Source organism: Passer domesticus, chromosome 11 (genome assembly GCF_036417665.1).
Source record: "Passer domesticus isolate bPasDom1 chromosome 11, bPasDom1.hap1, whole genome shotgun sequence".
Lineage (NCBI taxonomy): Eukaryota > Metazoa > Chordata > Aves > Passeriformes > Passeridae > Passer > Passer domesticus.
In genome coordinates, this window is record NC_087484.1 from 32,144,894 (window position 1) to 32,172,231 (window position 27,338).

At 49.0% G+C, this 27,338-nt stretch overlaps 1 protein-coding gene across 1 annotated transcript; it reads left to right on the top strand.

Moving 5' to 3' along the window:
• The first annotated feature begins 787 nt into the window (after nt 1-787).
• Nucleotides 788-27,338, top strand: LOC135278283 (cyclin-dependent kinase 11B-like). Its single transcript, XM_064384839.1, has 23 exons — nt 788-1,321; nt 2,116-2,153; nt 3,528-3,631; nt 4,562-4,700; nt 4,853-5,046; nt 6,396-6,523; nt 6,722-6,891; nt 7,705-7,776; nt 8,107-8,229; nt 8,509-8,634; nt 9,210-9,351; nt 11,533-11,596; nt 12,408-12,456; nt 13,698-13,807; nt 14,635-14,752; nt 15,587-15,686; nt 16,113-16,309; nt 16,640-16,774; nt 21,567-21,858; nt 24,622-24,688; nt 26,180-26,351; nt 26,806-26,850; nt 26,990-27,338. The coding sequence occupies exons 1-23, from the start codon at nt 1,246-1,248 to the stop codon at nt 27,086-27,088; spliced, it is 2,760 nt and encodes a 919-aa protein (XP_064240909.1). The 5' UTR covers nt 788-1,245; the 3' UTR covers nt 27,089-27,338.

Here is a 27,338-nt window from a genome sequence, read left to right on the forward strand (position 1 = left end):
TCTGAACTTTGGAAAGCTTTGGTTGCTCTGTTTTCCTGAGCCTGCCTTGCTAAGGTGTGCCCACCAGCTGAGCTATTTGGTCTCTGCCTCATAACTCCCTTTTAGGTGGGACTTTCCCATTTTGGTGGTTTTCCTCCCCCCACCAGCTTCTACATTGTCCCACATTGGGATTTAAGGTTCTTTTCCTTCCTTCTGTGTGTCCATTGGAGTCAGATCCCTGTGACTGCCAGATGCATACTGCAGGGAAGCTGCCAGAAGTGAGGCACAGGCCCCAAAGGCTTCTTTGAGGTGCTGTAATTGTGCAGCAGCAGTGTGCTGTGTGTGCAGCAGGTTGGTTACTTGGCTTTTTCCCCCCACTTAGGTGTCATTCTTCCTTCAGCAAGCCCTACAGTTTGCTGGTTGATGTTAGCCATGCAGCAAATGGGTGGGAATGACAGGCATTCCAGCTGAGTGAACTCTCCAGGATATTAGCAAAGCACAATTTCATCCACAGCATATAAGCAAATGTTCTTGGTTTTAATCAGAAGCACTGCTGGGCAAAAGGGCACATTGCCTTTGGCTTCCTCACATGCTGGCTCTTTCTGAGTGTTCAGCTTGGCATACAGGGTGAATGGGCTTGGTGCCTGTTCTGTGTTACTCTGGGATCCTTTGAGCTGTGGGTTATGGATTGCAAGGGGGTTTTGTGCTGCTTTGGGGCAGAGGAGAACTTTCTGGGCTTTTCTGTTGTGTTAGCTGTAGGGAAGGTTTGGTTGCCTTGCATGAACTCACAGAGCAAGCCAGAGCAGCTGCTATTGTGATGTCAGCAGAGGGCTGCCACGTCACAGCGTTGTCACCAGGAGGTTTTCCTGGTGCCCACAAGGCCTCAGCGTCCAGAGCAGCTCTTGGCGTGCTCCTTGCAGGAGGATCACCTCGTCTGAGCTGTTCTCAGATTACGGCCGGTGTTCCTTTTGTCTCTGTATTTTCTTGCACAGTCCTTGGACTGGTGCAAGTGTCCTGTTTTTACCCTTTTTACTTGCACAGTCTCAGGACTTGTGCAAGTGTCCTGTTTTACCCCTTTTTTACTTGCACAGTCTCAGGACTCGTGCAAGTGTCCTTTTTTTCCCCTTTTTACTTGCACAGTCTCAGGACTCATGCAAGTGTCCTGTTTTTCCCCTTTTTACTTGCACAGTCCCAGGACTTGTGCAAGTGGGGTTTTTTTCCATTTTTGTTTCCTGGCCTACGGACTCGAGCAGCCCTGCTCAAAGGATGGAGCGAGTCCGTAGAGCAGTCAGCAGCGCCTTTTCATTGGCGGCTTCTCGGAAAGCTTTTCTTCGTTTGGCTGGTAAATAGAAGTTTTTTTTTCCCTTTGGGGCAGCACGTTGGGACACAAATGGCATAAAGATGCCATATGTTTGGTAAAGCTCCTGTCAAGAGCTTCAGCTGGAGAAGGGGGTGTCTCTTGCCCAGCAGGGTGTAGGAACCTCCAAAATGCAGACTGGGAGAGCCTTGCATGCATCCTTCTAAAAACTGTGCAGGTCTCTGCAGAACTGAGGAAAAGCATCTTTGGATTGCATTCAATACTTAAAGGATGTGCCAGTCTAACTGGACCCCCTCTGTGTGCTCCAAGAGCCATTGGCTCTGCGCTGCAGGGCAAACTGCCGAGCACTTTGTGTGTGCTCCTGAAGCCCAGAGCTGGGCCTGTGCTGTGTCCCAACAGAACTGCAAGTGCTGAGAGGGGTTTGGTGGAAGCTTTTGTAGGGAATTGTTTACAGCAACTGTGTGGGACATGCTTCATGCAATTTACAAAACAAAAAAACAAGTCCAGGAAAGAGAGGAGAAAAAAGCTGCTTTAGCTGTAGGCTGGACAATGAGCTCCAATGTAGGCACTGCCTGCTAAGGAACAATTTGCATCTTCACGGCCAAGTTTCTAGTTCCTTAGTGGCAAAGCTGAGCAAAAGGTAGACACAGCCTAGGGTATTGGCCTGCAGTCTTGCTTGCTGTGTTAAAGAAGTGCTGCTCCTGGAGGGATGTTGTGAAAGGAGAATGCTTTCTGCTTGGGGGGACTTGTTCTGTGGGATTCCTCAGCACAAAGAGTTTTCTAACAGCACCTGGTTCATTTTCCCTTGCCCCCGGCAGCTCGCCTCAGAGGTGGAAGGAGTCCAGCGCGCGCTTCGGTGAGTGGGACGGGCACCCTTGACATTCCTGGTGTCTGAGGAGTGTGGAGAAAGCTGTGGGCTTGGCCTGTTGCAGTAGAGTGCCAGCCTGGCAAGCTGAAAGAAAGGCCACATCAGCGCCTGTATGAACACTACCAGAAGGATTCCATCCCTTTCCTCCTTTTCCACTGAAGAGGTTTTAACTAATGGAAGTCAAGCTTTGCAGGCAGGAGGCTGCATGCTGATTGTAGCCAGCCTGAAATATCTCCTGCAGAAACATGCTCAATCCTGTCTAAACATTAGCCTTATCAGCCCTTTTTAATTGAGTTTTAATGCCTGAGCATCTCACTTTTACCCAAATTCATGACTTGTGCTTAGGACAGCTGGGAATAGAGCTCAGGAGAAATCAGGCTCTAAATGACAGGTTACTCCCTGTCCCTCACACTGCTGCCTGTCTGCAGAGCACCACAGCAGCAGCAGAACCTCCTCTGGCTCGCTCTCTTCCTCCAGAGGCTAAAGGGGACACAAAGGACAACAAACCTCCAGGCGTTGTCAGTCCAGGGCCTGAGCATCCTACAGCAATCAGTGGCAGCTTTGGTTGGTTGAGTGCAAAGCTTTGGGGCAGTGCAGAGCTGCAAGTTTCTGAGCAGACAGCCCTTGCCCTTTGAGGCTGAGGATGCTGTGGGCTGGAGTCCTGCCATGAGCTCGCACTTCAGCCCAGCCACTGACCCATGAGAAATGGCATCTGAAAATTGACATGCAGGCATCATTTTCCTGGCATTCTCACAGGGACTGTGAACTTCCCTTGGTGTCAGAGAAGCGGTAGCATGATGTCCTTTAGTGCTACTGGTGTGGAAGTCAGCCCCTCTGTGCACAGAGTCTGTGCAGGCTCCCTGCTGTCAGCAGAGAGAGGTCCCCAGGTGCAGTTCACAGCCTTGTGGGGTGCCGAGGAGCCGCTGTTGCCTGCAGGGACCCACCCCTCTCCACGCCCTATCTAGGTAGCTACAGGCACTGCTTCCACTGCCTCCTTAACTTTGACATGACCCAAGTGTGTTGAAAAGACTCCTGAGCAGCTCTGCATGGCAGAGACAAAATCTGTCTGTGAAGGGCTGGAATGCAGTTCCTGTTGGCTGCTCTTGAAGGCCTGAAATCCTGAGGGGAAGCCAGTTGAGCAGAGCTGAGCAGAGAAATGTTCCCTGCTTCTATTCAGACACTTCCAGAGCAACTCCAGGGTTAGTTGGGACATAAACACCACATCAATACCACATAAACAGCCCCACACAACAGCTTTTGTCTTCAGGAGGGCTGCTGCTTGCTGCTTCTAGCAGCTCTCAGGAGCCAACTTCCTTGCTCCTGATTGCTTGTTTGTGCTTTTTCCCTGCCTATTCCTTGCAGGTCCCGCGAGGAGAGGATCTTGCCAGTCAGGACTCCTGGGCCCAGACAGGAAAGGCGGAGCGGCAGGAGAGCACGGACAGAGTGCACGGTGCCCAGGAGTTCAGGTGTGTGTTGAGCTTTCTCGCTTTCTCTGAGCAGGGGTGGGCATTGCTGGGCTTTAGGAGGCCCAGTGTCAAAGAACAAATTTGGCTTTCTCATTGTTGACTTGCTCAGCACAGATGAGGGAAGGCAGCCCAGGGCAGGTCTGGCTGCTGAGCAACCTAGAGCACAGCTGCTTTCTGGGACTCACTCCTTAAACCCTGACAAAAAGCATTCCTAACTAGACCAGAGTAAAAGCAAGGGAGGGTCAGGCTGGGCTTAAGGAGAGCACAGCATTGACCTGCAAAGGCAGTCATGCAGCAGAACAAGTGTCTCAGAGAGCTTGGGCAGATTCCAGCCCTAGACATTCCAAAGCCCCAGCTGGATGGGGCCTTGAGCAGCCTGTCCAGATGCTGACCCCAAGTGCTTGGAACTGAAGACTGGGCTAGAGGCTTCCTGGGATCTCTGCCAGCCTAACCATCCTTTGATAATTGGATTGGAAAATCGTCCCCACCTACTGCCCAAGCTATGGCTTGCAGGCTCTTTCCTTGTTTCACTAGTGAAAGCAAGAGTAATTGTGGCAGTACTCATCTAGACTTAGCAAGCATGTCTTAGCCAAAGAAGAACTTTTACAAGTCCAGTATCCACTGTAATCAGAAAGGAGTGTAAGAGCTAGCAGGCAGGAAGCTGTTACGCTGAGAGTACCTGAGCTTTCTGGAAGTGTTCTGTGGCTTCTGGAAGCTTGTTTGACTTCCTCAGCGGTGACTCCTTCACCTGCAGGAACAACAAAGAGAGATGCTGGTCTAGGGAGGGAATTGCAGCATTCTCTTGAGGTGGAAGTAGAGGGCTGTTGGAAGCCCCTGAGACTGCCTTGTGTGGGACATGGTATGCAGTCCTGGTCTTGCAAGGAGACTGTTTTGCAATTAAAGGCTTGTTTGTCTGTCTGCTTGCCGTAGGTGGAAGGAGTTGGCTGCATTTGAGAGAAAGCGCCACTCCTCACTAGAGAGGGTGTCTGAAGTGGCAGCACCGACAGCGGAGGAATGGCAGCCTCAGAGGGATCTGCTGAAGGAAGCGGTTCCTCTGGCAGTGCCAAAGGTACGCTCACCTTGTTCCTAGGCAGCACTTGTGGGAGAAGGATTTGTCCTAGCAAGACTCCCCCAAATGCTGCTTCTGGCAGTAAGCCAAGACCGAGCCTGTGTTGTTGTTGTTGTTGTTCCTCTTGAAAAATGGTGCCCCCCCACTGCCAGGTTTTCCGCCGGCAGCGGCCAGCCCACAGGGGCCTGGAGAAGCTGCTGCAGGAGTTCTCCCGCCAAGGGCACACCCTGTCCCAGGTGTGCAGAGAGAAGGCGGTGCTGGCGCAAGAGAACGCTGCTCTGGAAGCCCGACTGGCAGCCACGGAGCGGGACCTGCGAGGCCTTTCAGAGCAGCTGGCAGAGGCCAGGTAAAGGCAGGGAGGAGACCCTGGGTGGGACATTACTGAAGGTCTGTAGTTACAAAGGTGGTGAGCATTATGCCAGGATTTACTGCCTGCTGTGTGCTCTCCAGATGTTTCTTGGGCAGAGAAGCAAAGAGATACAAGCAAAAAGGGAAGGATACTGTGATGTGAATATTACTTTTCTGCCAGCTCAAGCTCTCAAAGCTTTTTTTGGGTGCCTGCTTGGGACCCCTTGCACATTCCTGTGACTAGTGCAAAGCAAGCCAACTTGGCACTCAGTTGAGGACCAGGGACACTGTGCAGATGTTTGCTGAATCCAGAAGTTTCCCTCTGGTTTTGCTTTCTCCTTCAGTGCATCTGACCATCAATCTTTTCTTGCCAAGTTGTTTGACACAGGGTTTTTGGAATTCAAGGCTCTTAGATGTGAATGATGTGAGTAGGACGCTGATACTTCAGGTGAAGCTGGAGGGTCATGCTGAAAATCTTGAGAGCCTGCAGAGCTGACTCTTGTGAAGGATGGTGCAGAACCTAGAACTACTTACAAACAGCAGCAGCAGCAGAAGGGAAAGGTCTTGTGACTTCTTGACAGTGTCTGGGGATTCTTGCTGAGCACTGATTCTTAACCACTTGTCCAGTCACCTCTGTAACCTGTCAAGGATCTTTTTGGCTGATCCTTCTTCCTTTTTAAAGAGTGCCCAGATATTTGGGCACTGCTGGCTTAGTTAGCCAAAAATAAAGGTAGCAAGTGGTCTTGTTCATCCAATTCCAGTAATTTAATTGACCGGATATCTGTCCCTCCTCCTAGAGAGTTCTTGTGCAGATAGAAACCTACTTCTGGTTTCCTACTCATGCTGCTAGAAGCCAGAGGTTTTGCTATATGGTTTGGTGAATTCCTTTAGTCCCTTTTACTTAGAGAGTGCCTGGCCAACAAAGTACCTATACGTCCACTATGAATGGCATGAAGCATTGAGGAGTCAGCCAGGAGAGCCCTGTTCTGTCCTGCACCTGCGGAGTGACTTGGAAGTGCTGATGAGATCAGGGCTGTGAGCAGAGGCTGGGCTTTTGTCCCTTTGCAGATACTTGGTGGGCACACCCGTGTGTGATAGGTCAGGCAACAGCAATTTCAGCTTTGGTTGCTGAGACCAAACTGAGCTGGGCTAGGTCATGAGGAAAGGCTGCCCAGTCACCTGGAGGGGCCTGCTTTGCTATGTAAAGTGGCAAGATAGTCCTGCTGTATCTGAGTTTCCATGCAAGCCATTTTGTGTACTAAGGTGTAGGGATCTTAAAGCACATCTTACTGGAGAAGCTGCCCCTGTGTGCCAGGAGCAATTGCTCTTCATCTTCACGCCTTGTAGGTCAGAGAAGGAGAGCCTGCAAAGCAGCCTGCTGGAGGCTGAGCAGCACATATGGGAGCTGGAGATGGCCAGGAGCCCTGTGGAAGCCCAAGTGCACAGGGCCAGGCAGGCCAAGGAGGCGATACTGGGTGAGAGCCTGGTGCGCTTTGTTTCTGCTGGTGGCCCTGCCCCGTGCAGTGGCTGCGAAGGCAGCTCTGTGCCCAGGGCTTCTGAGCAGTGAAGCAGCTGAGGGCAGGTCCCTCCTTGCCTGAAACTGGAAGGGCTTAAGGCCAGCAGATTGCTCTGCTTGTGGAGTGTCTGACTGCTGCCGTGTGTCATGTTTGCAGAGGATGTGAGGGGCCTTCGTTGTGAGCTGCTGGCTGTAAGAGCTCTCAGCCAGCAGCAATGTGAAGACATGGCTGAACAGCTCCGCTGGGCACAAGAACAGTGCTGCAAGGCTCTGAGACTCTGGCAATCTGCCCAGGAAGAGGAAAAAAGGAACCTCATGCAAAAACTGGTAAGAAACAAGAGGCCCCTGAAGATTTCAGGCAGGTTTGGTGGGCTGGGTCAGCAGAAGAGCAGCCTGAGTATGTGACATGGCCACAAGCATCTGCTGTAGGCCAGACGTTGCTGGGCCAGGCAGCAGGGGCCTTCAAGGGCTCATACTTGAAGGCCTGTGAAGAGCCAGAGGACAATGCTGGGACAGTATATGCAGCCACAGGTTGAGGATGGGCATCAGCCAAGTTCCCCAGGAGGCTGGGTGGTCGCCACCCAAAGCATGGCAGCGAAGGGGCAGGATCTTCCCCACAGCCTTGTGCCATGCAGCAGGCAGCTGCTGACCTTGCTGCCAACTGCAGTCCCAGCAACTGGGTTCCTTGCTTTCTGTCCTCCCATGGTGGACAGATGTCTTTGGGCCTGAATCATACGCAAGAGGCCCCGTGCTGCTGGTATTTCAGCTGGTGGCCTGCCTTGTGACTGGATCATGGAGGTGCTGGCCTCATCCTCATCCTGCAGTCCATGTGCAGCTCTTCCTTGATCAAAGGGCAGAGGGAATGTGAGCACAGAGCCTCTGAGAACAGGCAGAAATGCTGAGGAGAGAGGGGCTAGAAAACAGGCAGCCATGAGAGCAGGGAAGGAAGGTGGCATCTCCTTCCTTCCACCTGCTGACACTCCCTCTACATTTTGGGTTAGAACAGCATTGCTGGAGGGCACAAAGTCATGACTCGTGCACTTTCCAGGTGGGGGGGTTGTTGGAGGGATGAAGCTTCCATTTCTCTCTATGGGGAGCATTGCTTGGACTTCATCAGGAATTGTCTGTTCCCCTGATCAGGAGAGACAACTGGAAGAGCAGCATGTGGAGGCACGGAAGCAGCTGGAGGAACGGGCAAACTTCCTGGCAGAGGTAGAGAGGGAGCAGGAGAAAAGGCTGCTTGAGATGAAGGGGGAAATTGGCATCATGCAAGCTGAAGAAGAAAAGCTACTAAGCAGAGGCAGTCAAGAGGCACAGAGTGTGGAAAGAGAGTTTGTGTGCTGTTTTGGACTCCTCTGGGCTCCCTATGGGCACTGCTTCCCTGGGCACTGTCTGTCTGGGTGGCATTGTCTCTTAGCTGGCCCCACAGAAATACGAGCATGAGAACAAAATGCTTTTGGAAAGCGAGAGCACATCAGTCTTGGTTGCCACACAAGTGGAGTGTGGGAAGTTTAAAGCCATCTTCTCTTCCTTTGTGGGCAGGTGCTGCAGGAAGAGCAGCGTCAGAAGGCTTGTGTCATCCACAAGGTGTACCAGCTGCAGAGAGAGCTGAAGCAAAGTGAGCAGCTGAGGCAGAAGCTGAATGAGCAGTGGCAGAATGAGCAGGTGAGCCTGAGTAGGCAGGCAGCAGAGGGAAGGGCAGTGATGGGGGCAGGAACTGGAGATCTGAGGAAAGGGGAGGCAAGGACTACTGCCCGCACTGGAAGCACAGAGCCTGGCAGGCTCCAGTGCTGAGCAGCAGGAAGAAGAGCTGGGATGGAAGGGTTAGAGCTGGGTAAAGAAGTAGAAAGAAGTGGCTGAATAGAAGTGCTTTTGAGACTGGAAAAGAGGAAACGTGAGTGTGATGGCAGGTGCCAGTAAGATTTCTCTTGATGGAATATCAAGGTCATGCTGCAGGCTGAGCTGCAGGAAGCTGAGAGAAAGATGAGGGCAATGGAGAAGAGGCACCAAGAGGAAATGGAAAGGATGCACAAGGTCCTGCTGCAGTACAGGCTGGCTGAAGAAAAGCAGGTGAGTGAAAGAGCAGGAGGCACTGCAGTCATGCAACAAGTGGTCTCTGCCCTTGTTGCCTTTCCCCTGCAGAGCAGCAGTGGATGGGGGCAATGTCTCTGACCGCCGTGCTCTGTGGGCTCCATAGCAGCTGGACAGAAGAACACTTCCTGGGCTGCTGAACCTCAGCTGCTGCCCTGGGCAGCAGGGCTAGTGCTTTGGCCTGTGGGCCAGCAATCCTGTGAATGTATTTCTGCTGGCCTCTTAGTGCTCCCTTTGTTTTTTGAGGGGTTTGTTCAGGTAAGCATGGTGACCCACACAGATTCTGAGCAAGTTGTCCCTGTCCATGGTGACTGCAGTCCTCAGAACGGGCTGAAGTGTAAAGTTGCTCTTTTCCTTTCACGCTCTCCTCTACGGCTGGCTGTGACAAGCTGTAGTCTCTGACTGCTTGTGTGGGTTTGACTTGAGGAGGAAGAGTTGACAGCTCAGCTTGCAGCCTAACACCAGTGCTGTTCCTAAGGGCTTGCCTTTGAAATGCTCTGTCTGGGGCATCTCTGCCAAGCACCTTTCTGACACAAACAAATTTCTTGTCCCAGGTGGATGCAGGATCTGCCATCGAAGCTGCTGGTGCAGCAGCATCCTGCCAAGAAGCCTCCTCTCCACAGCCTGAAAACCAGAGCATGAGCAGCTCGGCCCGCTCAAGCCAGGAGAGAGAGAAGCAGTTCCTGAAGCTGCTGAGTACGTGCTGGGGATTTCTTGTGTGACCGAGCAGTGTTTTATGGTGTGTGTGCCTCAGCATGGGCTGGAGCACATGTTCCTCCTGCCTTTGGTGTCAGACAGACATTGTGGATCTCTACAGAAGCCAGTGTTGTGCTTGGGGGCAGCCAGACAGCACTTTGAGGCATTCCTTTTGCCTTTGAGGGCAGCTGGGAGTGGGTGGGCTTTGCCTGAGCTTCCCTGTGCAGTGAAGACAAAAGCAGGGATTGTTTTGCAAGCAGCAGAAGGCTGCAACCCAGCCAATGACTCCGTGAAGGTGTGTGTGCTAGTCTGGCCAAACTGATGAGAACACTTGGCTTCCTGGATTCCCTTTAGACTCCTGACCTGTCATTGGAGACAAAATTTTGTCATTGGAGACAAAATACTTCCCAGAACTTGATTGTCTGTGGGGCTGGTTTAATGCTGGTGTTGTTTTTATAACTGTTAGTACTTCTACTGTTCCTTCTTCAGTTTGGGCTTGATAAGAATTCTACATTTTGGTTAGCCTGACCTTCTGGATGAGAACATCAGTTGATAGCACAAATAAGAGAGGAAGAGGTCTTTTCAATGTGCCCTAAAAGCTAAAATTCTTAGAACAATCCCGAGGTATCAGAGAAGAAGAGTTGTTTTCAAAGTGCCCCAAAAGATGAAAACCACCACACTTTTTTTGACAATCCCTGTTTGATATTTTAGTTGTATGCCTAGGAAGATGCATCAAAGAGACACATCCATGTGGCATTTCCAGATAGAACTGCCCTGCAGGCAATTCTCAGGAGGAAGCCTGCAGCCCCTCTGCTGCATGTTCCTCCAGTACCAGGCACTTTGTCACTGCTAATGCCCAGCTGATAAACACTCTTGGAATACTAAGCATTGGCCTCAATCCCTGCACAGATTCCTGCACTCGAGGAAAGCACACCAAGGCCTTGGTGACTCTGCAGTACAGCTGAGTTGCTTCTTACAACTAGTAAGGGCTGCCAGTGCAGTGCTGTCAGAGACTAACGGGTCAGGCACAGAGCAGAGCCCAGTTTACTCAGTGTCTGCCATCAGCTGTTGGGACAAAAGGTGGATTGATTGACTCCTCCGTGGGTCTGAAGAGAAAGACAACCATGTTCTGTCTTGAGTGGGGTCAACAGCTTGTAACAGAGCTGGGTGTGCCTCTGGCTTCTTGACAGTGGCTGTCAGTGGCCGTTCGTGGGCTTTGCCAAGCTTTTTGTCATACCTGCCCTGCCACTGACAGCTGCTGTGCCTGCAGGGGCTGGAGACTTCCTCAGCTGTGGGGTTGCAGCTGCCGCCCCGTTGCTGCAGCTTTGCCTGGGCTGGTGAGAGGATCAGCATCTCCTTTGTGCAGGTGTCTGTGTCACGGCAGCGCCTGAGGAGCGGCGCTGTCCTTGTGACCCGTCTGGGCTGTGCCCTTTGGGAAGATGGGGCACGTGGGTGCTGTTCAAGGGGCTGAGTCCAGTGCCAGTGGCTGCTGCAGCCCGGGCTGAAGACCAGCACTTGTAGTTCTTCACTGAATGAGGAACAGGCAAAGTGGTCTTCAGAACTTAGCCTGCTCCTAAATGAAAAGGGTTCTAATTCTTAGAGCCATTGTTCTTGGATGTAGCATGAGCTGCTGTTCTCTGAAAATGTCAAGGCATTCTTTAGGCAAACTGCTGAGAGGAAAGGGAACATCCCCTCCTCTCCTGGAATTCACTTTGCAATATTCTTTCTGGTCTGCAAAAAGCAGATGTTGATAAAAATTCATCCCAGATCCCAGGGTGCATTGAATCTTTGGAAGTATGTAATCTTGTGCTGAATCTCCCAAGAGAGTGTTTCTTCCCAAGAAAATGAAGGCTGCTGATTTTTCAGCCCTCCTTCCCATTTGTAGATGACAGCCGCTTGCCTTGGTGCCTGTTCTCTTCTGATTTCTGTCTGCTCTGATGGTTTTTCCATGGGCTTAGTTTCCTGTCAAGGCAACCCTGCAAAGGAGTGTGGGAGAATCAGACTCTGTGCAGAGCTGCCTGTCTTGCTGGGGCTGCTGTTGTTGTTGTTGTTGTTGATGTTATCGTTAGCCAAAAGACCACAAATTGCTCAGAGCCCCAGAGAGTGGAGCTGGGTTTCAGATCTCCTGCAAGCTCAATCTCTCTGTTTTGAACTTTGCTTCTTGCATTTTGTTTCTTTCAGGGTGTGTGGTGAGTGTGGAAGATCCAGAAAAGAAGTACACTGGATGGGAACATCTTGGCAGTGGGTGAGTGCAGCCACGGGCCACAGAACCACGGGCCAGGAATTTTGGTGGTGCAATAGCATGTGGGAAGTCAGGCAAGCTGCAAGCATCTTGAGAGCCTGGCTCCAGATTGTCCCTGTCTCACTACTGAGGCAGTACAAGGCATCATCAAAGATAACTGGATGCTGACAATGTCTTGGCTGCCTCAAGGAGCAGGACCTGGAAGCCCTCCTGTCCCTCCAAGATGGGGCACCAGTTTGCCTATTTTCCCAGGAGACATGGTTTTGTATGATTCAAAGTAATATGGCCACACTCATGAAGGAAGGAAAAGCTGAGAGAGCAGGTTTTGTGTGTTGTTTCCCACCAGACAGCTGTCAGATAACAGCTCTCAGTAGCATTCCTTAGTAGTATTTTTCTGGAAACAATATTCAGTGGTCAGGAAAATAAGAAAGGCTGTATGGCATTTCCTGAGTTTGGCAGGTAGGATGAAAAGAGAGCAGTGAGAAGGCCCAGCAGCACTGTGTGTTTCATTGCCTGGAAAGGCACGTCACAGGCACAGACACAAGAAGGAAAAGGCAAAGAAAACCCCCCAACATGCATAAGCTAGTGTGTCCATTGGAGATTTCTAGCAGCCCTTTTTCTTCCTGTGGGAGCCAGCTTTTCTCTTGGACACTCTGCATGGCAGAGGGCTGCTGGGCTGCTGTGCCTTGGCTGAAGAGTAGACAAAGCCCAGTGTTTTAGAGACACTGCAGGCAGCAGAGAGCTCCTGCCTGGGGTGCCTTTTGCTCCTCAGCACTGAACAACTTCTCTGTTCTTGCCACTGTTCTGATTCTAGGGGCTTTGGAGCTGTTTATAAGGCCTTCGACACTGCCACAGGACAAGCGGTGAGTGCCCATGCAGATCTTGCAGTTCTTGAGTGCTTTCCCCTGTGATGTGATCTGTGGCCAGAGCTTTGGCCTGCCTGTCTTTGCTGCAGAGGCTGTTCTGCAGAAGCAGTCTGTCTAGAGGCAGGCTGCAAAATGCATTTGGGACAGACTTTGTCCTTCCTACCTACCTGAATGAATGCAAGGATGGCCGTGGTGTCTTTCAGAGGACACGCTAGCTTGGACTTACTGGATAAATATGCATAGATTAGCTGATGGCAAGGGCCATCATTCCAGCCCAATTCCTCTTAAGCCCAGGATCAGACACAGATATTTTGTTTTCTATCACGTGATTCAGTTGGAAAATACAATGCAAGCCCTTCAGAAAGAGAGATCTTGTCTGGAGCACAGTTTTGCCTTTCAGTCCTAGGGAACCTAGTTCACATACACACACACCTACACACACACACACAGAGAGAGACACGTGCACAGATGAATGAGAAGAAGTTGATGAAGAGCCTTAAATAATACAACCTTGTGTTGATCCTGTGTTCCACTAGAGAGATGCTCTCTGTTCTGACCAGGCATGGTGGTGTCTTGGAGAGTCTTGCTGCTCTTTGGGGCTAGAAGTTCCAAGTCCTGAATTCTTCTTTTTGACTCTCAGGAAATACATTCCATCTTCCTTAATAGTAAGGAATTAAAGAAGGTAGTTCCTTATCCAGCTGCAGAGCTGTGCTCAGGAACTGCACTTGGAGGGAGGTTTCGGAGGCGTCCGAAAGCCCTGAGCCCTGTACTTAGAACCTGGGGCACATCCATAGTGTACCACAGAAAGGGGTATTCATTTTTAAACCCATTCAATAATTTCAAGTCTAAAGATTGTTCTTCAAAGTTGCAAAAGCCAAACTGAAGAAGTGAGGATGTGCTGGGATTGTAACTTTACCTTGAGTCGCTTTGCAGTTCTTTTTTGACAGCATTTTCCCCATCATGTTTGTATGTGTTTACTCTGGCACACAATTGAATTGGCAGCCATCTCTTCACAGGAGAAAAATTACTTTTGGCTTCCAAAGCGTGTGTAAATGATAATAGTAGTGCTAAACAAAGTCTGTTTGAGAAGCCTGCGAGTGCAGAGGGTGGTGTTAGCGCTTTGTGGTTGATGGTTTAGAGTCCCTTTTTTCCGAGGTGACAAGGCATCCAGGCCCATGAGTGCCAGAGAAAGAGGCTCTGGTCATGTCTGTCCCTAAGAGCTTTTGATGTCATTGTAGGTGGCTGTAAAGGAACTTTATCTCCAGCACCAGGGCTGTGAGGGAATATTAAAAGAAATCCTGCTCATGAGAGAAAATAAGAACGCCAATATTGTCAGCTACTTAGAAAGGTAAGTAGTTCTGGTGATTTTCTGGGAACGTTCATTTCCATACTTGCAAGGCAAAGATTTAAAAGCTCTTTAGCCTCTGGCAGAAAATGGATCTTTCAATGAACATCAATCCACTCCTGCACCAGGCATGGGAGGAGTTTGCATTCTGTCCCCATGAATGCTTCCTGACATAAACAGCTTGAAGATTGATCTCAGAAACGTGGCTCTCTTACTAAGCCAGCAGCCTGTATGTTCACTTGCTGCATGTGGTTTTGCTGGTTTGGGGCGTGATTTTTTCTAAGTGTTGGAGGAGAAAACATGCCAGAGATTATGTACCTTGTGCTGTTCCCACTATTTTCCATAGCCTTGCATGCCAAAAGACTAGGCTAGGAGACACATAATTTGCCAGGTCTGAAATTGTTTTCCTGTTTGTGACTGTCCTTTCTGCAAGGTTTTCCAAAGGGTGTTGGCAGTGCTGCACACCCACTTGCCTTTAGTAAAAGCTGTGAAAACTGTGTCTCCTTGCTCCTGAAAGGAATGCGGCAATTTGTGTCTGAAGATGATGAAGCAGCTGCTGGGATGTGTCCACTTCCAGATTTATCTTTTTCCTCACTAAACCTCCTTTTTCCCCTGCTTGCCACCTAAGCCGTCTCCTTTTCCATGGATGTGCCTTCCTCCTTTAGGTGGCACAGATGGCAGGCACTGGCTAGCCTAGGTGGAGTGTGTCTTCATTTGATTCCGTCTTCATTTACCAGTGACCTGGAAACAAAACTCAGCTGTAGTCTTTTCTTCCCCACAGCAATTTAGCTGTGCACATTCAGCTCCATGCTCTTGCTTTCCTCTTGCAGCTACCTTGTGGATGAGGCTGTCCTGCTGGTGTTGGAATATATGGATGGAGGCTCCTTAGCTGATGTGGTCACCGTGAGAAGGATGGCTGTAGGACACATAGCAACAGTGTGTCGGGAGGTAAGGGGTCCTGCTTGTGCTTGCGAAGGCTTGGACAAGGCTAGTCCTTTGAAAGCACTGCAAAGTGAGTGATTCCATGTTCAGAGCTTTCTTTCTGTGTTGCTCTTCTGCTTCAGAGAAGAAAGAGCATCTGGACTGAACTGCCTGCCAGTGTCCCTGCCCTTCCTGTACTCTGTTCTTCACTCTTATCCACCATCATTGAACTCTCTGTCTCTTTTTCCTTTTTATTTTCTGTTCTGCACTTTGCCTCCCCAAGCCTTTGCCCAGAGCCTTTCTGCACTGCCTTCTTTGCCTGTAAGTGCAAAGGTGCTGCTGTGAGAGTTTTAAACCAGAGGCCAAGCCAAAGAGAGACTCATCTGCCACAGGTCTCCACTCCAAAGGATGGCATGGCACCCAGCATGGTGCTTGCTGCTGAAAACTGACAAAGGAGCTACTTCCAAGTCTGCTGTCGAGGCAGCCGTAGAACCCTTGTCCTCCAGTCTCCCGCCCGACAGTGATCTCCTTGGTATCCAAGGCAGGGACGTTTTCCTCTTTTGGCAAACCATTGTTTGTCGTCCGGACGGGGAGAGCGCATCCGCTGCAGCAGCGCTCATTCTGACTGGCTTTGCAGGGGACAGTCTCGAGCAACGACTGACTGATGTTTCCCCCTCCAAAGCGAATATGCCTTCCCTTGGAAAGATCCTGCTCTCCTAGTGCTGCAGCAGCAAGCTCTTCCTCCTGCCAGCACTCACTGCTCCTTGGAGATCTGTGAATCTTCAGGAGCAGCCTCCTTTTGCATGTGATGAAATCAGATCAGGCTAACTTTTGGCCTCCTGTTTCTTTTTCCCCTGGCAGTGCCTGCAAGGCCTGGCTTTCCTTCATGCCAAGCAGGTGATCCACAGAGACATCAAAAGTGACAACATCCTTCTGGGCTGGGACGGCTCCGTCAAGCTGGGTGGGTATTCCTGCTCAGGCGCAGCGCTGCGGGGAGGCGGTGTGGGGCTGCTTTGGAGAGGCTGCCGGGTGCCAGCAGTGGCTGCTGAGAGTGCAGGGAGCGCTGTGCAAGCCCAGGCCGCAGCTGGAAGGTGCTGAGTGGTCTAGAGAGCAACCAGGTATCCAGAGTAACTTTGGTTTGTGGGTGTTCCTTCCAAAGGGAGAGAGTTACAGTGTAAACGTTCAGGGCAATGAGGAAAAGCCAAGGTTTTGTAGGAGTCATAGGCGGGTTGTCACCTGCACAATTGCCCATGTCCTTGGCTGCAGCCCTGAGGAAGGAGAGCCCAGCTGCTTTTCCAGATTGATTCAGCACTGCATTCTGGGACTGAGAGTGAGGAACCCTTTTCCTTGGTTTCCTACTTGAAGCAGTGTTTGTTTTCCTCCTCAGCTGATTTTGGCCTCTGTGCTGTGCTCAGCCCTGAGCACAGGAAACGGAGGTCGATGGTCGGGACCACTTACTGGATGGCACCCGAGGTCGTGAGAAGAGAGCCTTACGGCCCCAAAGTGGACACCTGGTCCCTTGGCATTGTGGGAATAGAAATGGCCACAGGAGAGGCTCCTTATATGCAGGAGACCAGTGACAAGGTAAGGTGCAAATGTGCTCAGATAGCCGTGTCCTTCTGCTCCGAGTCCATTAGAGAAAATCCCATTCCCACAGCTTGAAGTGCTTCCAGCAAGGGCCACTTCAAAAAAGGTCTCTGGGGCTCACATCAGCTGTCAAGGCAAGACCTGGTGCAGCTTGGAATAGCTGGGGCTGCACTGGAACCTTTTTTCCTTTGGGAGAGAAGGCTCATCTCTAAGTATCTGGTAGGCAAGAAATTGCCACTGCAGACTGGAGCTTCAAAGATGGGGTCTAGGTGAGCCCTGAAGGATATGGAAGAATCACATAGAGTCTCATGTTTCCTTTTGCTTCAGGCCAGCTACCTGATAGGCAAGCAAGGGGTTCCAAATCTGCACCAGCTCAGGCTACCCCCTGGCTTGTGTGAATTTCTGGGCTGCTGCCTGCAGATGGATGTGGACAGGCGAGGCTCTGCCAAGGAACTTCTGCAGGTACAAGGCAAAGCGGCTGCAGGCCAAACAGCTGTTCCCTGCCAGGGTTTGCTCCTCGGCCAAACTCCAGGGAATCAGATGGGCCCCCCACAGAGTAATCTCTGCTTTGGGTGCTTTTCAAATGAAAGCCAAGTAGGCTCTTGATTGCTGAGGTTAGAAGGGCCCAGTGAAGGTCATCTAGCCCAGAACTCCAGCCACTGGCAAGGACATCTTCAAGTAGATCAGGTTGCTCAGAGTCCCATCCAACCGGAGCTTGAATGTTGCTGGGCTTGGGGCTCCTCCCAGCTCTCTGGGCAGCCTGTGCCAGTGTTGCAGCACTCTCCTCACAAACAGTTTCTTCCTCAGAGCCAATCTGAATTGAGTGTCTTTTAGCTTAAAGCCATTCCCCCTTGTCCTCTTGCAATTGGCCCTGCTAAAAGATATGTCCCCAGCTTTCTTAGGAGCCCCTACAACTATTGAAAAGTCTCCTTGGGGCTTGCTCTTCTCCAGGCTAAACAAGCACAAGTCTCTCAGCCCTTCCTCAGAGGAGAGCTCGCACCTTCTGGTCATTTCTGTGTCCCTCTTTTGCTCTCAGGTGCTGTATTCAGGTTTGCCTGGTAGCAAAGGAACTGAAGTATTGCAATGCTGGGGATGGGGCTTGAGGAACACAATGAAAGCAGTCCCTGCCAAGCGGTTTTAGATTGGTCTGTGGGAATGGGGGAGCTGGGGTGGAGCTCACTGTGAGCATCCGAGAGCACCCAGCTTGTCCCGCCTGGCCCACCCTTGGAGGTTTCTGCCAGCCAAACAGGCACAGCTGTGCAGGATTTGTGCCAGCCCCATGTGCTGCCTTGCCCCATCAAGTAGATGAGAATGGCTGTGGCTTTGCTGCCAGGTTTGGTGGCAGACAAGGAGCTGGTGACCAGGCCACTTCCTTGGCTGTGCCTGCTGTGAAGGAAGATGCCAGCCAGCACAGGAGGGAGTGGGGTGTGCTGAGGCAGACACTGCTCTTCCTGCAAGCCAGAGCTGAGCACATCTGCACCCTGCTGCTTGTGTCCTTGCTCCTGGCTTGCTGCTGAAAACCTGCATGTCCAGCTTTCCTGAGATCAACACGTGGGATCAACATTTTTCAGAGCTCTTGGGAGTCTCTTGAGGAGTGCCTTTTGCCATATATCTCTCTTGGACACTCAAAGAGCCCATGTCTGTAGAAAAAAGGAGCTTAAATAAGTCTGCTGACTTTCCTGAAAGGAATAAATCCTTAGGACAGCAAGCAGCAATCCCACAGTTATAGGAGGACAAAAATCCCAGCAAGTGACAACACCATGAGGAATGGACTAGTGCAGTTCTGGGCTGTGTTTGCCTGTGACAGCAGCATGCTGGACATGAAGGCAGATGTGCTGCTGGTGCCCTCAGCCCCATGTCTGTGTATTTCTGGGTGCTGGAGGAATCCAGCTCGACCCTGTTAGGAAATCAGTTTGGAAAAGAATGGTTCCTTTTTCCTTTGTCTCTTTTAATTTGGTTTGTTTTGTTTCTTTTTCCCTTTGGGCAGCATCCATTTCTGCAATCAGCAGAGCCTCTCTTAAGCCTCTTCTGACAGCCTGATTGCTGCCATCCCTGCAGCAAGGGAATGCAGGAAGCAAAGGAAATGAGAAGGACCACGTCAGCACTGGAGAACAGAGCCTCTGAGAGCACGTAGGAATCCAGAGAAGAGAGGGGCTAGGAAAGAGGGAGCCATCAGAGCAGGAAAGGAAGGTGCCATCTCCTTTTCTCCCACCTGCTGAATTTCTGCTTAGGACAGCATTTCTGGAGGGCACAGAGTCACTACTGATGTGCATTTTTCTGGTGGGGGGTGGTGTGAGGCAAGAAGCTTCCACTGATTATTTGGGGAGCTTGTCTGGGACTACATTGAAAGTGTCTTCCTCCCCTCACCAGGAGCTGGAAGGGCAGCGTTTGGAGGCACAGTAGCTGCTGGCACCATGGGCAAACTTCCTGGCAGAGGTGGAGAAGGAGCAGGAGAAAAGGCTGCTTGAGATGAAGCAGGAAGTTGCCACCATGCAAGTGACCAAGAAGAGGTACGAAGCTGAGGCAGTCAAAAGGCAAAGGGTGTGAAAAGAGAGCTTGTGTGTTGTTTTGGACTGCTCTGCACTCCTTATGGGCACTGTTTCTCTGGGCTCTGTCAGTCTGGGTGGCTTTGTCTCCCTGCTGGCCCTTGGTAAACAGTGCTGGAGAGACCTTTGTGCCATGAGGGAAAGGAGCGGTCAGGTGAGAGACTACCAGAATGCAGGTTTGAGGAAGGCAGGAATGGCACTGCAGGCCCAAAGATAATGGGAAAGGCAGAGCTGTGTCTCAGAAGGAGGGAGGTCCCCCAGAATGCTCCCTGCAGAGCCAGGCTGGAGCTGTGGGAGCAGGCTGGCTGTCAGGCTGCTGAGGAGGTGCCTGAAGCTGCTGAGTACGTCCTGAGTGTTCTCTGTCTGATGGACCAGTGCATGGTGTGTGTGCCTCAGCATGGGCTGGAGCACATGTTCCTCCTGCCTTTGGTGTCAGACAGACATTGTGGATCTCTACAGAAGCCACTGTTGTGCTCAGGGGCAGCCACGCAGCACTTTGGGGCATTCCTTTTGCCTTTGAGGGCAGCTGGGAGTGGGTGGGCTTTGCCTGAGCTTCCCTGTGCAGTGAAGACAAAAGCAGGGATTGTTTTGCAAGCAGCAGAAGGCTGCAACCCAGCCAATGCCTCCGTGAAGGTGTGTGTGCTAGTCTGGCCAAACTGATGAGAACACTTGGCTTCCTAGATTCCCTTTAGACTCTGACTTGTCACCAGCCATTGAAGACAAAATACTTCCAAGAAATTGATTGGCTGTGTGGCTGGTTTAATGCTGGTGTTGTTTTTATGACTGTTAGTACTTCTACTGTTCCTTCTACAGTTTGGGTTTGATAAGAACTCTACATTTTGGTTAGCCTGACCTCCTGGAGGAGCATATCAGTTGACAGCACAAATAAGAGAGGAAGAGTTGTTTTCAAAGTGCCCCAAAAGAAGAAAACGACCACACTTTTTTTTTTTTTTTTTAAATCCCTGTTGGATATTTTAGTTGTAGATGCATCAAAGAGACACATCCATATGGCATTTCCAGATAGAACTGCCCTGCAGGCAATTCTCAGGAGGAAGCCTGCAGCCCCTCTGCTGCATGTTCCTCCAGTACCAGGCACTTTGTCACTGCTAATGCCCAGTTGGTAAACACTCTTGGAATACTAAGCATTGGCCTTAATCCCTGCACAGATTCCTGCACTCGAGGAAAGCACACCAAGGCCTTGGTGACTCTGCAGTAGAGCTGAGTTGCTTCAAATAGTAGGAGCTGCAGAGAGGCAGAGAGGACTTTTATAAGGTCACTTCCAGTGAGGTTTATTTGAGCGCCCCAAAGGGGAACCAGAGACAAATATGAGCCATGTCCTCTGCACAAGGTTTAAGCGGGGGTGGGTACAGGGTCCGTAGCAAGGGGCAGGGCAAAGGGAATTGGCTCTCAGGGAAGAAGGGGCCATCCACCTCTTCCTGACCCCCTCTCTTTACATATTGTGACTAAACCACTAAATGTGTTTTTTTCAATGGAAGTCTTGCTGGATATGAATGGAGATACTTGGTTGTTTCCAATTGGTGAAACATTAATATGGCTTAAAACTCATGCGGCAAGGGAATAATTCAGCTCTGTGCAAAAAGACATTGTTCAGCTCTAATTGCGTGCTCACACCCAATTCAGGAACAATCATATTTCTCTAGTGTGCATGCAGCAACCATAATGAAGATTTGTTTTCTGAAATGTCTGCCCATAGGTAGCCAAGTGGAATCCAAAGGAGAATTCCTTCAGTCTGAAGGAACATCTATTTCAAACCCTTCAGACTGATTGGCCTGGCTACACTGACACAGACAGACAGAATTTGAAGTTAATATTCAGTCGTTCAGAGAACGGGAAAAAAAAAGCCCTGGAAATGAAGCCTAGATTCTTAGAATATGCTGAGGTAGCAGGGACCTGCCAGGATCCTGGTCCTGCACAGACACCACGAGAATCACACCCTGTGCCCAAAGAGTTGTCCAAACGCTTTTTGAGCTCTTTCTGCAGTGACCACTGGCTTGGGGAGCCTGTTGCAATGCTCGAGCACCCTCTGGGCCATGAATGTTTTCATGATATCCTGATTAAGCTCCCTCAATTCAGCTTCATGCTGTTTCCTTGAGTCCTGACACTCAAGGTCTGTTTTCCTTGCATGGAAAGAACTATGACAGTTGATATTCAGGCTTTTTAACATGAACTATTGGATCATCCATACAGAAAATCAGCTCCATCTCAGAACCCCACCAACACCAGTCAAGTGACATCTCTGGGACCTTCTGAGAGAGACGCTCCAGCAAGACCTGCTCAGGTATTTTGTGCATTTTTAACCTTCTGGACTGTATGGTAAATTTTAGCAGACTTGCTGGTGGTGTAAAAGCTGTGATGTCAATGTGCAGGACCTTCCCTTTTCGGGAAGTTTTGATGGAGCTCCTGAATGGGAATGTCTTTCTCTCAAAGCATTTTAGCTCCAGACTTGAAGTAGGACTTGCTAAGTGCTAGGATGAGAAAGGAGGGATGAGATAGAGCCTGTATTTACCTGCAGTTTACTTGCTAGTTTGAATGCTCTTTTTAGTTAAGAAAGATGTGTTTTCAACCTTGGCCAGTTCAGAAATGCTGCCTTTTCAGAATGGGAGCAAAAGCTGACCCTGCTCCTAGGTTGATGAACAAATTATGTTGTCATTGTTGCAGAAACGGCCTCTGGCTTCTGAATTTATCAGTCCTGTGATGAGGAAGAAGAGGACAATTGGTCACTGGCCCAGTCATGTCCAGGCAGCAGCTGGTGGCCACTTTTCTTCCTTCTTTCTGCCTTCCACATCCCTTTGCTTTTTGGACATGCTTCCAAGTTTTGGCTCCATTTCCCCCTGCACTCATGTGGTGCAAAAACGAGAGAAATTTCAGAGTTCCATCATCCCAGCACCTGCCAGAGTGCAGAGGAGATCCCCAATTCAAACAGGAAGAAAAATGAATTGGGAAGACTGAAGCAGTTGCATCCCTTGGATTTCGATGAAGGTATTAATGTGCTGGTTTCCCTGACTCCTGTTTTCATAACTGTGGTGTAAAGATTTGGTTATTAAGGTGCAATTAAGGTGCAAGCGCACCTCTTTCCACAGTCAAGAGTAAAAATGTTATTGAACAGGAAATGCAAAGTAGGGAGATAGAAAGAAATAAGAGAAGAGAGGCAGGGTGAGGGGAAGAGAGAGACATTCAGTAGGAAGATATCATCCCCACATGGGCCCTCTGTCATCCAGCTGGTCCTTCCTCACCCTTGGTCTTCTCGGTGGTGGGGGTTCCCAAGTCTCTCTGGGGGTACCACCTTTATACTGACCAAGATTGGGGGATCCACAGGGTGGTCACAGCTGTCCCCACGTCTTGGGCTAGAAGCCATGGAAGCAGTGATTCTCCTTACCCACACTCTCTACAGTGGAGTTTCTGTCTGGTGTCCTAATTCCAAACCTTCATCTCTGCTAGGCCAAGGCTTAGTGCTTTTCTTCCTGCCATCTGTGCTTCTCTCATATTCCTCTTCTGGTGGTTCATTATATGGAAACATCCTTCTTTGACAGTGTTTGGAAATAGTTAATTGTGCTCTTGCACCTTGTGACAAGGGAGCTTTGAAAGCTGGCTCTGGATACACAAAGGCACTGCTCTACATCACTGCTCTACCATTACCCCTGATGTATGGTCATGAAAAATCAAGAATTTTTTTTTTTTTCCTGCCATTAGATTAGATTGTATCTCTTGCTTTAAAAGACAACAACAGCAAAGCCCAGAACCTGTGCTGCTGGAACCTTGTCTAAAATGACATTAAGTTTTAGAAATTCTCCCTCTAAGTAGTGCAAAAACCAGTTGAGGACAAAGAAATGTGAAATTGCTTGCTGTTGGGAGAAGCTGATTAAAATGAAGAACCAGGCATTATAAAACCACAGGGAATGGGTTATTTCTTTCCATTTGATTTCTAGTAAACTGACCGTTGACTGAGACACCGCTTTTTCCATCAGCAGATTTCCAAGACTGCATGCTGAATGCACAAACCTGTCACACATTGATTTCAGACTAGTTTACTGAAACAGTCAAATCTCTGTGATTGCATGGTTTTTCACTGAACTCAGCCTTTTCATGGAAACTCCAAAGGCTCAAAACCTGGGGTGTGGTTTCCTGGAGATCTGGATTTGAATGGGGCTGTGAGTTCCTCTCCATCCCAGCTGCAGAATTTCCTTCTTCAAAAGCTGTGGAAGTAGTACAGACTGAAAACAGTGTTGAAAAGCTAAACATAAAGGCATAAAGAACACTTGATTTCTGATGACAGGGACACAGGCAGTAGGGCAGAGTTCAGTTGCTTTGTTAAATCTGTGGCTTGTCTCTTTTGGAGGTTGACCTTGCAGATTCCAAGTTGGGTTTGGCGTGGAGGCAGGTTTAGAGTGTGCAGATGCCTCTTGCAAGTGCTGGTGTGCTTGTAGAGACAGGTGCTTTGAGATGGTCTTCCCACATTTCTTCTGGACATGCACACGGCACCTGCAAACCTTGGGAGCCTTTGGAAGGATTTCTGCTTGAATCCATAAACACATGAGCAGCTTTTATCAGGAGGCAGTAACAAAATTCTGCCCAGATGGTGAAGGAAAAATCTGTTCTGTGTTTCAAATTGGGGCTCAGGCTGAAGCTTTTGTGTGGACTGAGCCATGAGAGCAACTGCACTTTTGGAAATTAAATGCTCACAGCAAAGGCAAGTTGTATTGAACATGCTCTGACTATTGGTATTTCTGTCCAGCTTTATTACTATATTTACACTTCTTTTTATACTTCTGCTATACCATGTAATAGTTTGAACACTGAAATCAACAAAAGCAAATGGAATATCACATGACAGCTCTTTCCTCAAAAATTAAAGCTCAGGTGGCCTAAAGATTGGCAAGAATGGCTGAGTTTGAACAAGATTACTTTGTGTAAATAAGGGCAATGGAAGCTCACAAGGAACATAAAGGATCCTGTGGGTCTTTGATGCTTGGCACAAAACCTCAAGTGGAAAGCAGAGATTACCAAGATCCTGAGTGTTCCTTCCTGTTTCTGCTGACTTTTCCTTATGGCAGCTCTTTTTATTATCATCGTAGCTCTTCAACATTTCTTTGGAAAGAGGGCTTTGAGGTTATGTGTGCAATGCTTCCCAAATGCCTTTGGAAAGAGCCAAAGGGCAATTCACAAGTGCAGAGCTGTTTCCAACCCCATCCTGCCATGTTAATCTGTTTTGGCTGCAGGTCATTGGAGCCTTAGTGCCAGTAAGCCAAATAGAATGGAACTGGCTTTCCTGCTGACAAGAGTGCAGGCACTCCTCCAAACTTTGGGCCCTGGAACTGGCAGGGAATTGGGGATAAAACATGGTGTGAGAAGAACTCAGCTTCCTTCTTCATTTCTTGTTAGAACCTCAATGTTGGTCTCTCTCAAGCTGTTGTCTTTTGTGAAGCTGCATCTGTTGCTGCAATAATTGAATGGCTCTGCAGATGACACCTCATGCTTTATATATGACAAATTATATAGCTGGGGCTAACACTGTGGGAATGCACAACCTGTAGGATAAAGTGGCCATTCCCTCTTTCTAAACCCCAGGACAGGCTACTGTGGAGAGGGTTGTGTGTGCCCCATTAATAAATGTTACTGCTTCTTCTAAATAATTTATTGTGAAAAGAAAGCACTGAAGGACTTTTCTCAAGAATGTCCAATGGGGATCCTTTGGCCTTTTAACGATCTCCTGACGAAGAGTGTCAAAATTCTGCTTTTCTGCAGGAACAAGAAAAGATCCTTCCATTGCCTCCACATGCTCTGCAACAAGCAACCAAGCAGACTACTTGAGGTGAGCCAAATAGCAATTCACTCTTGCCACTCTCAGTGGGGTGCAGTGTCCATCTCTTTGCTGTGCTGAAAGGATGAGTTTGAGCAGGTTTTGTTGGGCCTCCAAGGCTCAGAGCAGAGATGAACACCGAGGTGGGTTAGGCCCAGACGGGCCCTCCCTTCCTGCAGTGCAGCTGCACAGGCTCAGCTGCAGCAGTGCTGCTGCATCCCCTCATGGCATTTGCAGGAGAGGAGGGAGAAGTGTGTGTGTGGTATAAAGCCCTGGAAACTGCTCGCAGCTTGTGTCAGGGCAGTGGTGTTGGCAGGGGCAGCCAGGCCTCCTGCAGCTCTGGGGCTCTGGGGCAGCTGCGGCCTTTGGAGCAGGCGCGGCAGGGCCCCGGCTCACATTGCTCCGGGACCGCCCAAAATGGGGAAAGGCATCTGTGGTTTTCTTTTCAAAATTATCCTGCTAGTCAGGTGTATCAGGCCTGGCATGCATCCTTGGCACAAGTTGTTGTCTGTCCTACTACTGAATTTCAACTTGTTAGCAATTTACTGCTTGTCAAAATTAATCTCAGGGTGGTTTGAAGGAATTGATTCCAACGTGGAGGGAGTTTTTATCATCCAATAAGAACCAGACCTTAAGGCCCAGAGGAGCAGAAGCATTGGTGTGAGAGTGTTGGCAAGTGACATCTATTATTCTCATTGCCACTTCATCTTGGATTTGTATCATGAGCTTGATAAACCTCACACCTGCTGATTTGAGGGAGAAGGAAATGAAGAAGGTTTGACTCCCATCAGTGGCTTTGAGCATTAATGAGTTTTTCCCTCCTTAGGAGCTGATGTGCTTTGAGTATTCTTCTTGTAGTTTCTGACTTGTCTAGAGTTTGCTTTTGTGGCTTTGTTTCCTTTTGTGTATTAGAAATGCCTCAGTTCCCAGGTCAGTGATGTAACTTGCTCTCCACTAGAAGAATCAAATATTATCATTGACTCTGCTTTACCATTAGCAGAAAAGAATGTAGCTCAAAAATTCACTCATCTCCATAAATACATTCCTTTACAAAAATATTTTGCAGATGAATTTTTGCAGTCATATGTAACTCAATTAAGTTTTTCCTACAGAGGAAGAGATTATAATTTAGTTATGTCTTCTCTTCCTGAAGCTGCTGTGTTTGTTTTTCCTTTGACATTTGAAATGAGGGCACATAATTTCTAAATGTGCTCCACCTGCTCATGAAGGAAACCTCTACAATGTCAGCGATTTTGAACTAGAAATGGGCCACATAGAAATGTGGCAGATTCCCAGAGTTACCTGACTACATTCTCTTGATGCACATGAGCTTGAAAGCAAAAACTGTCAGGCCCAGAGCCACTGACTCAAAGCTTGGTTGTCTGTGTTTGAGATTTCACTGTGCTTGGTGTCAAATTATATGTGTGTTTTATGGATTAGAAACACACTCAAATGTTCTCTTAGAGTTCACTCAGAGAAAAATGGTCTCATTTTTTCCTTTAGAAAATACAGAGCAATTGTCTCCTTGGAGCAACGCCAGCACTACAAGGACGACTTCAATGCAGAATATGAGGAATATTGGAATTTATATTTTAAGATTGACAAGATCATCAAGAAATTCAGACAATTTCAGGAGCAATGGAAGTCTCTGACTCCAGGCTCCAAAGCTTATCAGGTAAAGAAGGATAAAACCACGAAGACTGTGCTTCATCACAGCAGTGTTTTGGATTCCCTGGAGCTGCTCAGTGAGACAGAGGGAAACTGTGGAACTGGCAAATATGCTCAGACACTGCTTGGGCTGAGTCTGATTTTTGCAAGACCCTGCCCAAAAGCCCCTGTTTGAGCTGTCTATGAAGAAACAGTTGTCCACGAGAGGTGTCCCAAGCAGAGTCTTAGAGCATGGACTCCTTCTGTTGCCTATTGAGAGGCTTAATTACAGATCTTGGGTGATGCTGGGAGATGGAGATTTATTTTGCAGAGCTCCCAGAAGAGTGGTGGCTCACAGAGAAGAAAATCTCTATAGAGTCAGACTGAATGTACTTTTAGTGTTTTACCAAAGCGTGCATTTTATGGTGCCAGTGAAACATTCTTCATGATTTGTTATTTTTGTTTCTTTGTTTTTCCTGCAGATGCTGCATTATCGAATCCTAGCAGATTATCAGCAGTTACAACAGGTACGTGTGACACCAGACCTGCAGGGCCATGGCAACTGCTAAGTTTGCCTCAAGGCATTTTTAAAGCAAAGGACATCAGATTCTAAGCTCTGCAGAAGTGTTTGCGTGCCCTGATTTTCTTTTGCTTTCTCCTTCACAGGGTAGCCCCAGCTACTCTGAAATGAAGAGTGGGTGCCAGTACCTCCACAAGAAGCTGGCCCATATTCAGAGCCGCATTTCTGAATTTGACCAGCAGTGAGTGGAGTACTGGCACCAGACATCAGCTTCAGCATGGAAGATCTCTGAAATCAGGATTTTTCATTTCAACTAGAAGATTAGATTTTTTAGGATTCTTTAAATTAGTACAGAAGAGTAGGTTATCTTAGCACTGAGCAGTAGGTGATTTCTTATAAATGTAGGATTAGTTCAAAGAAGTTTAGTAAGTTTAAGTCAAAGTTGAAAGATGATAGTATTGAAATTTAACAATAAAGAAATCTCACTATTGGTAA

Excerpts from the sequence above, each read along its gene's own strand:
- LOC135278283 (XM_064384839.1), top strand. The coding sequence starts at position 1,246 with ATGGAGCGAGTCCGTAGAGCAGTCAGCAGCGCCTTTTCATTGGCGGCT. Across the intron at positions 2,154-3,527 it reads GGAGTCCAGCGCGCGCTTCG|GTCCCGCGAGGAGAGGATCT; the intron begins GTGAGTGGGACG and ends TATTCCTTGCAG. Across the intron at positions 3,632-4,561 it reads CACGGTGCCCAGGAGTTCAG|GTGGAAGGAGTTGGCTGCAT; the intron begins GTGTGTGTTGAG and ends TGCTTGCCGTAG.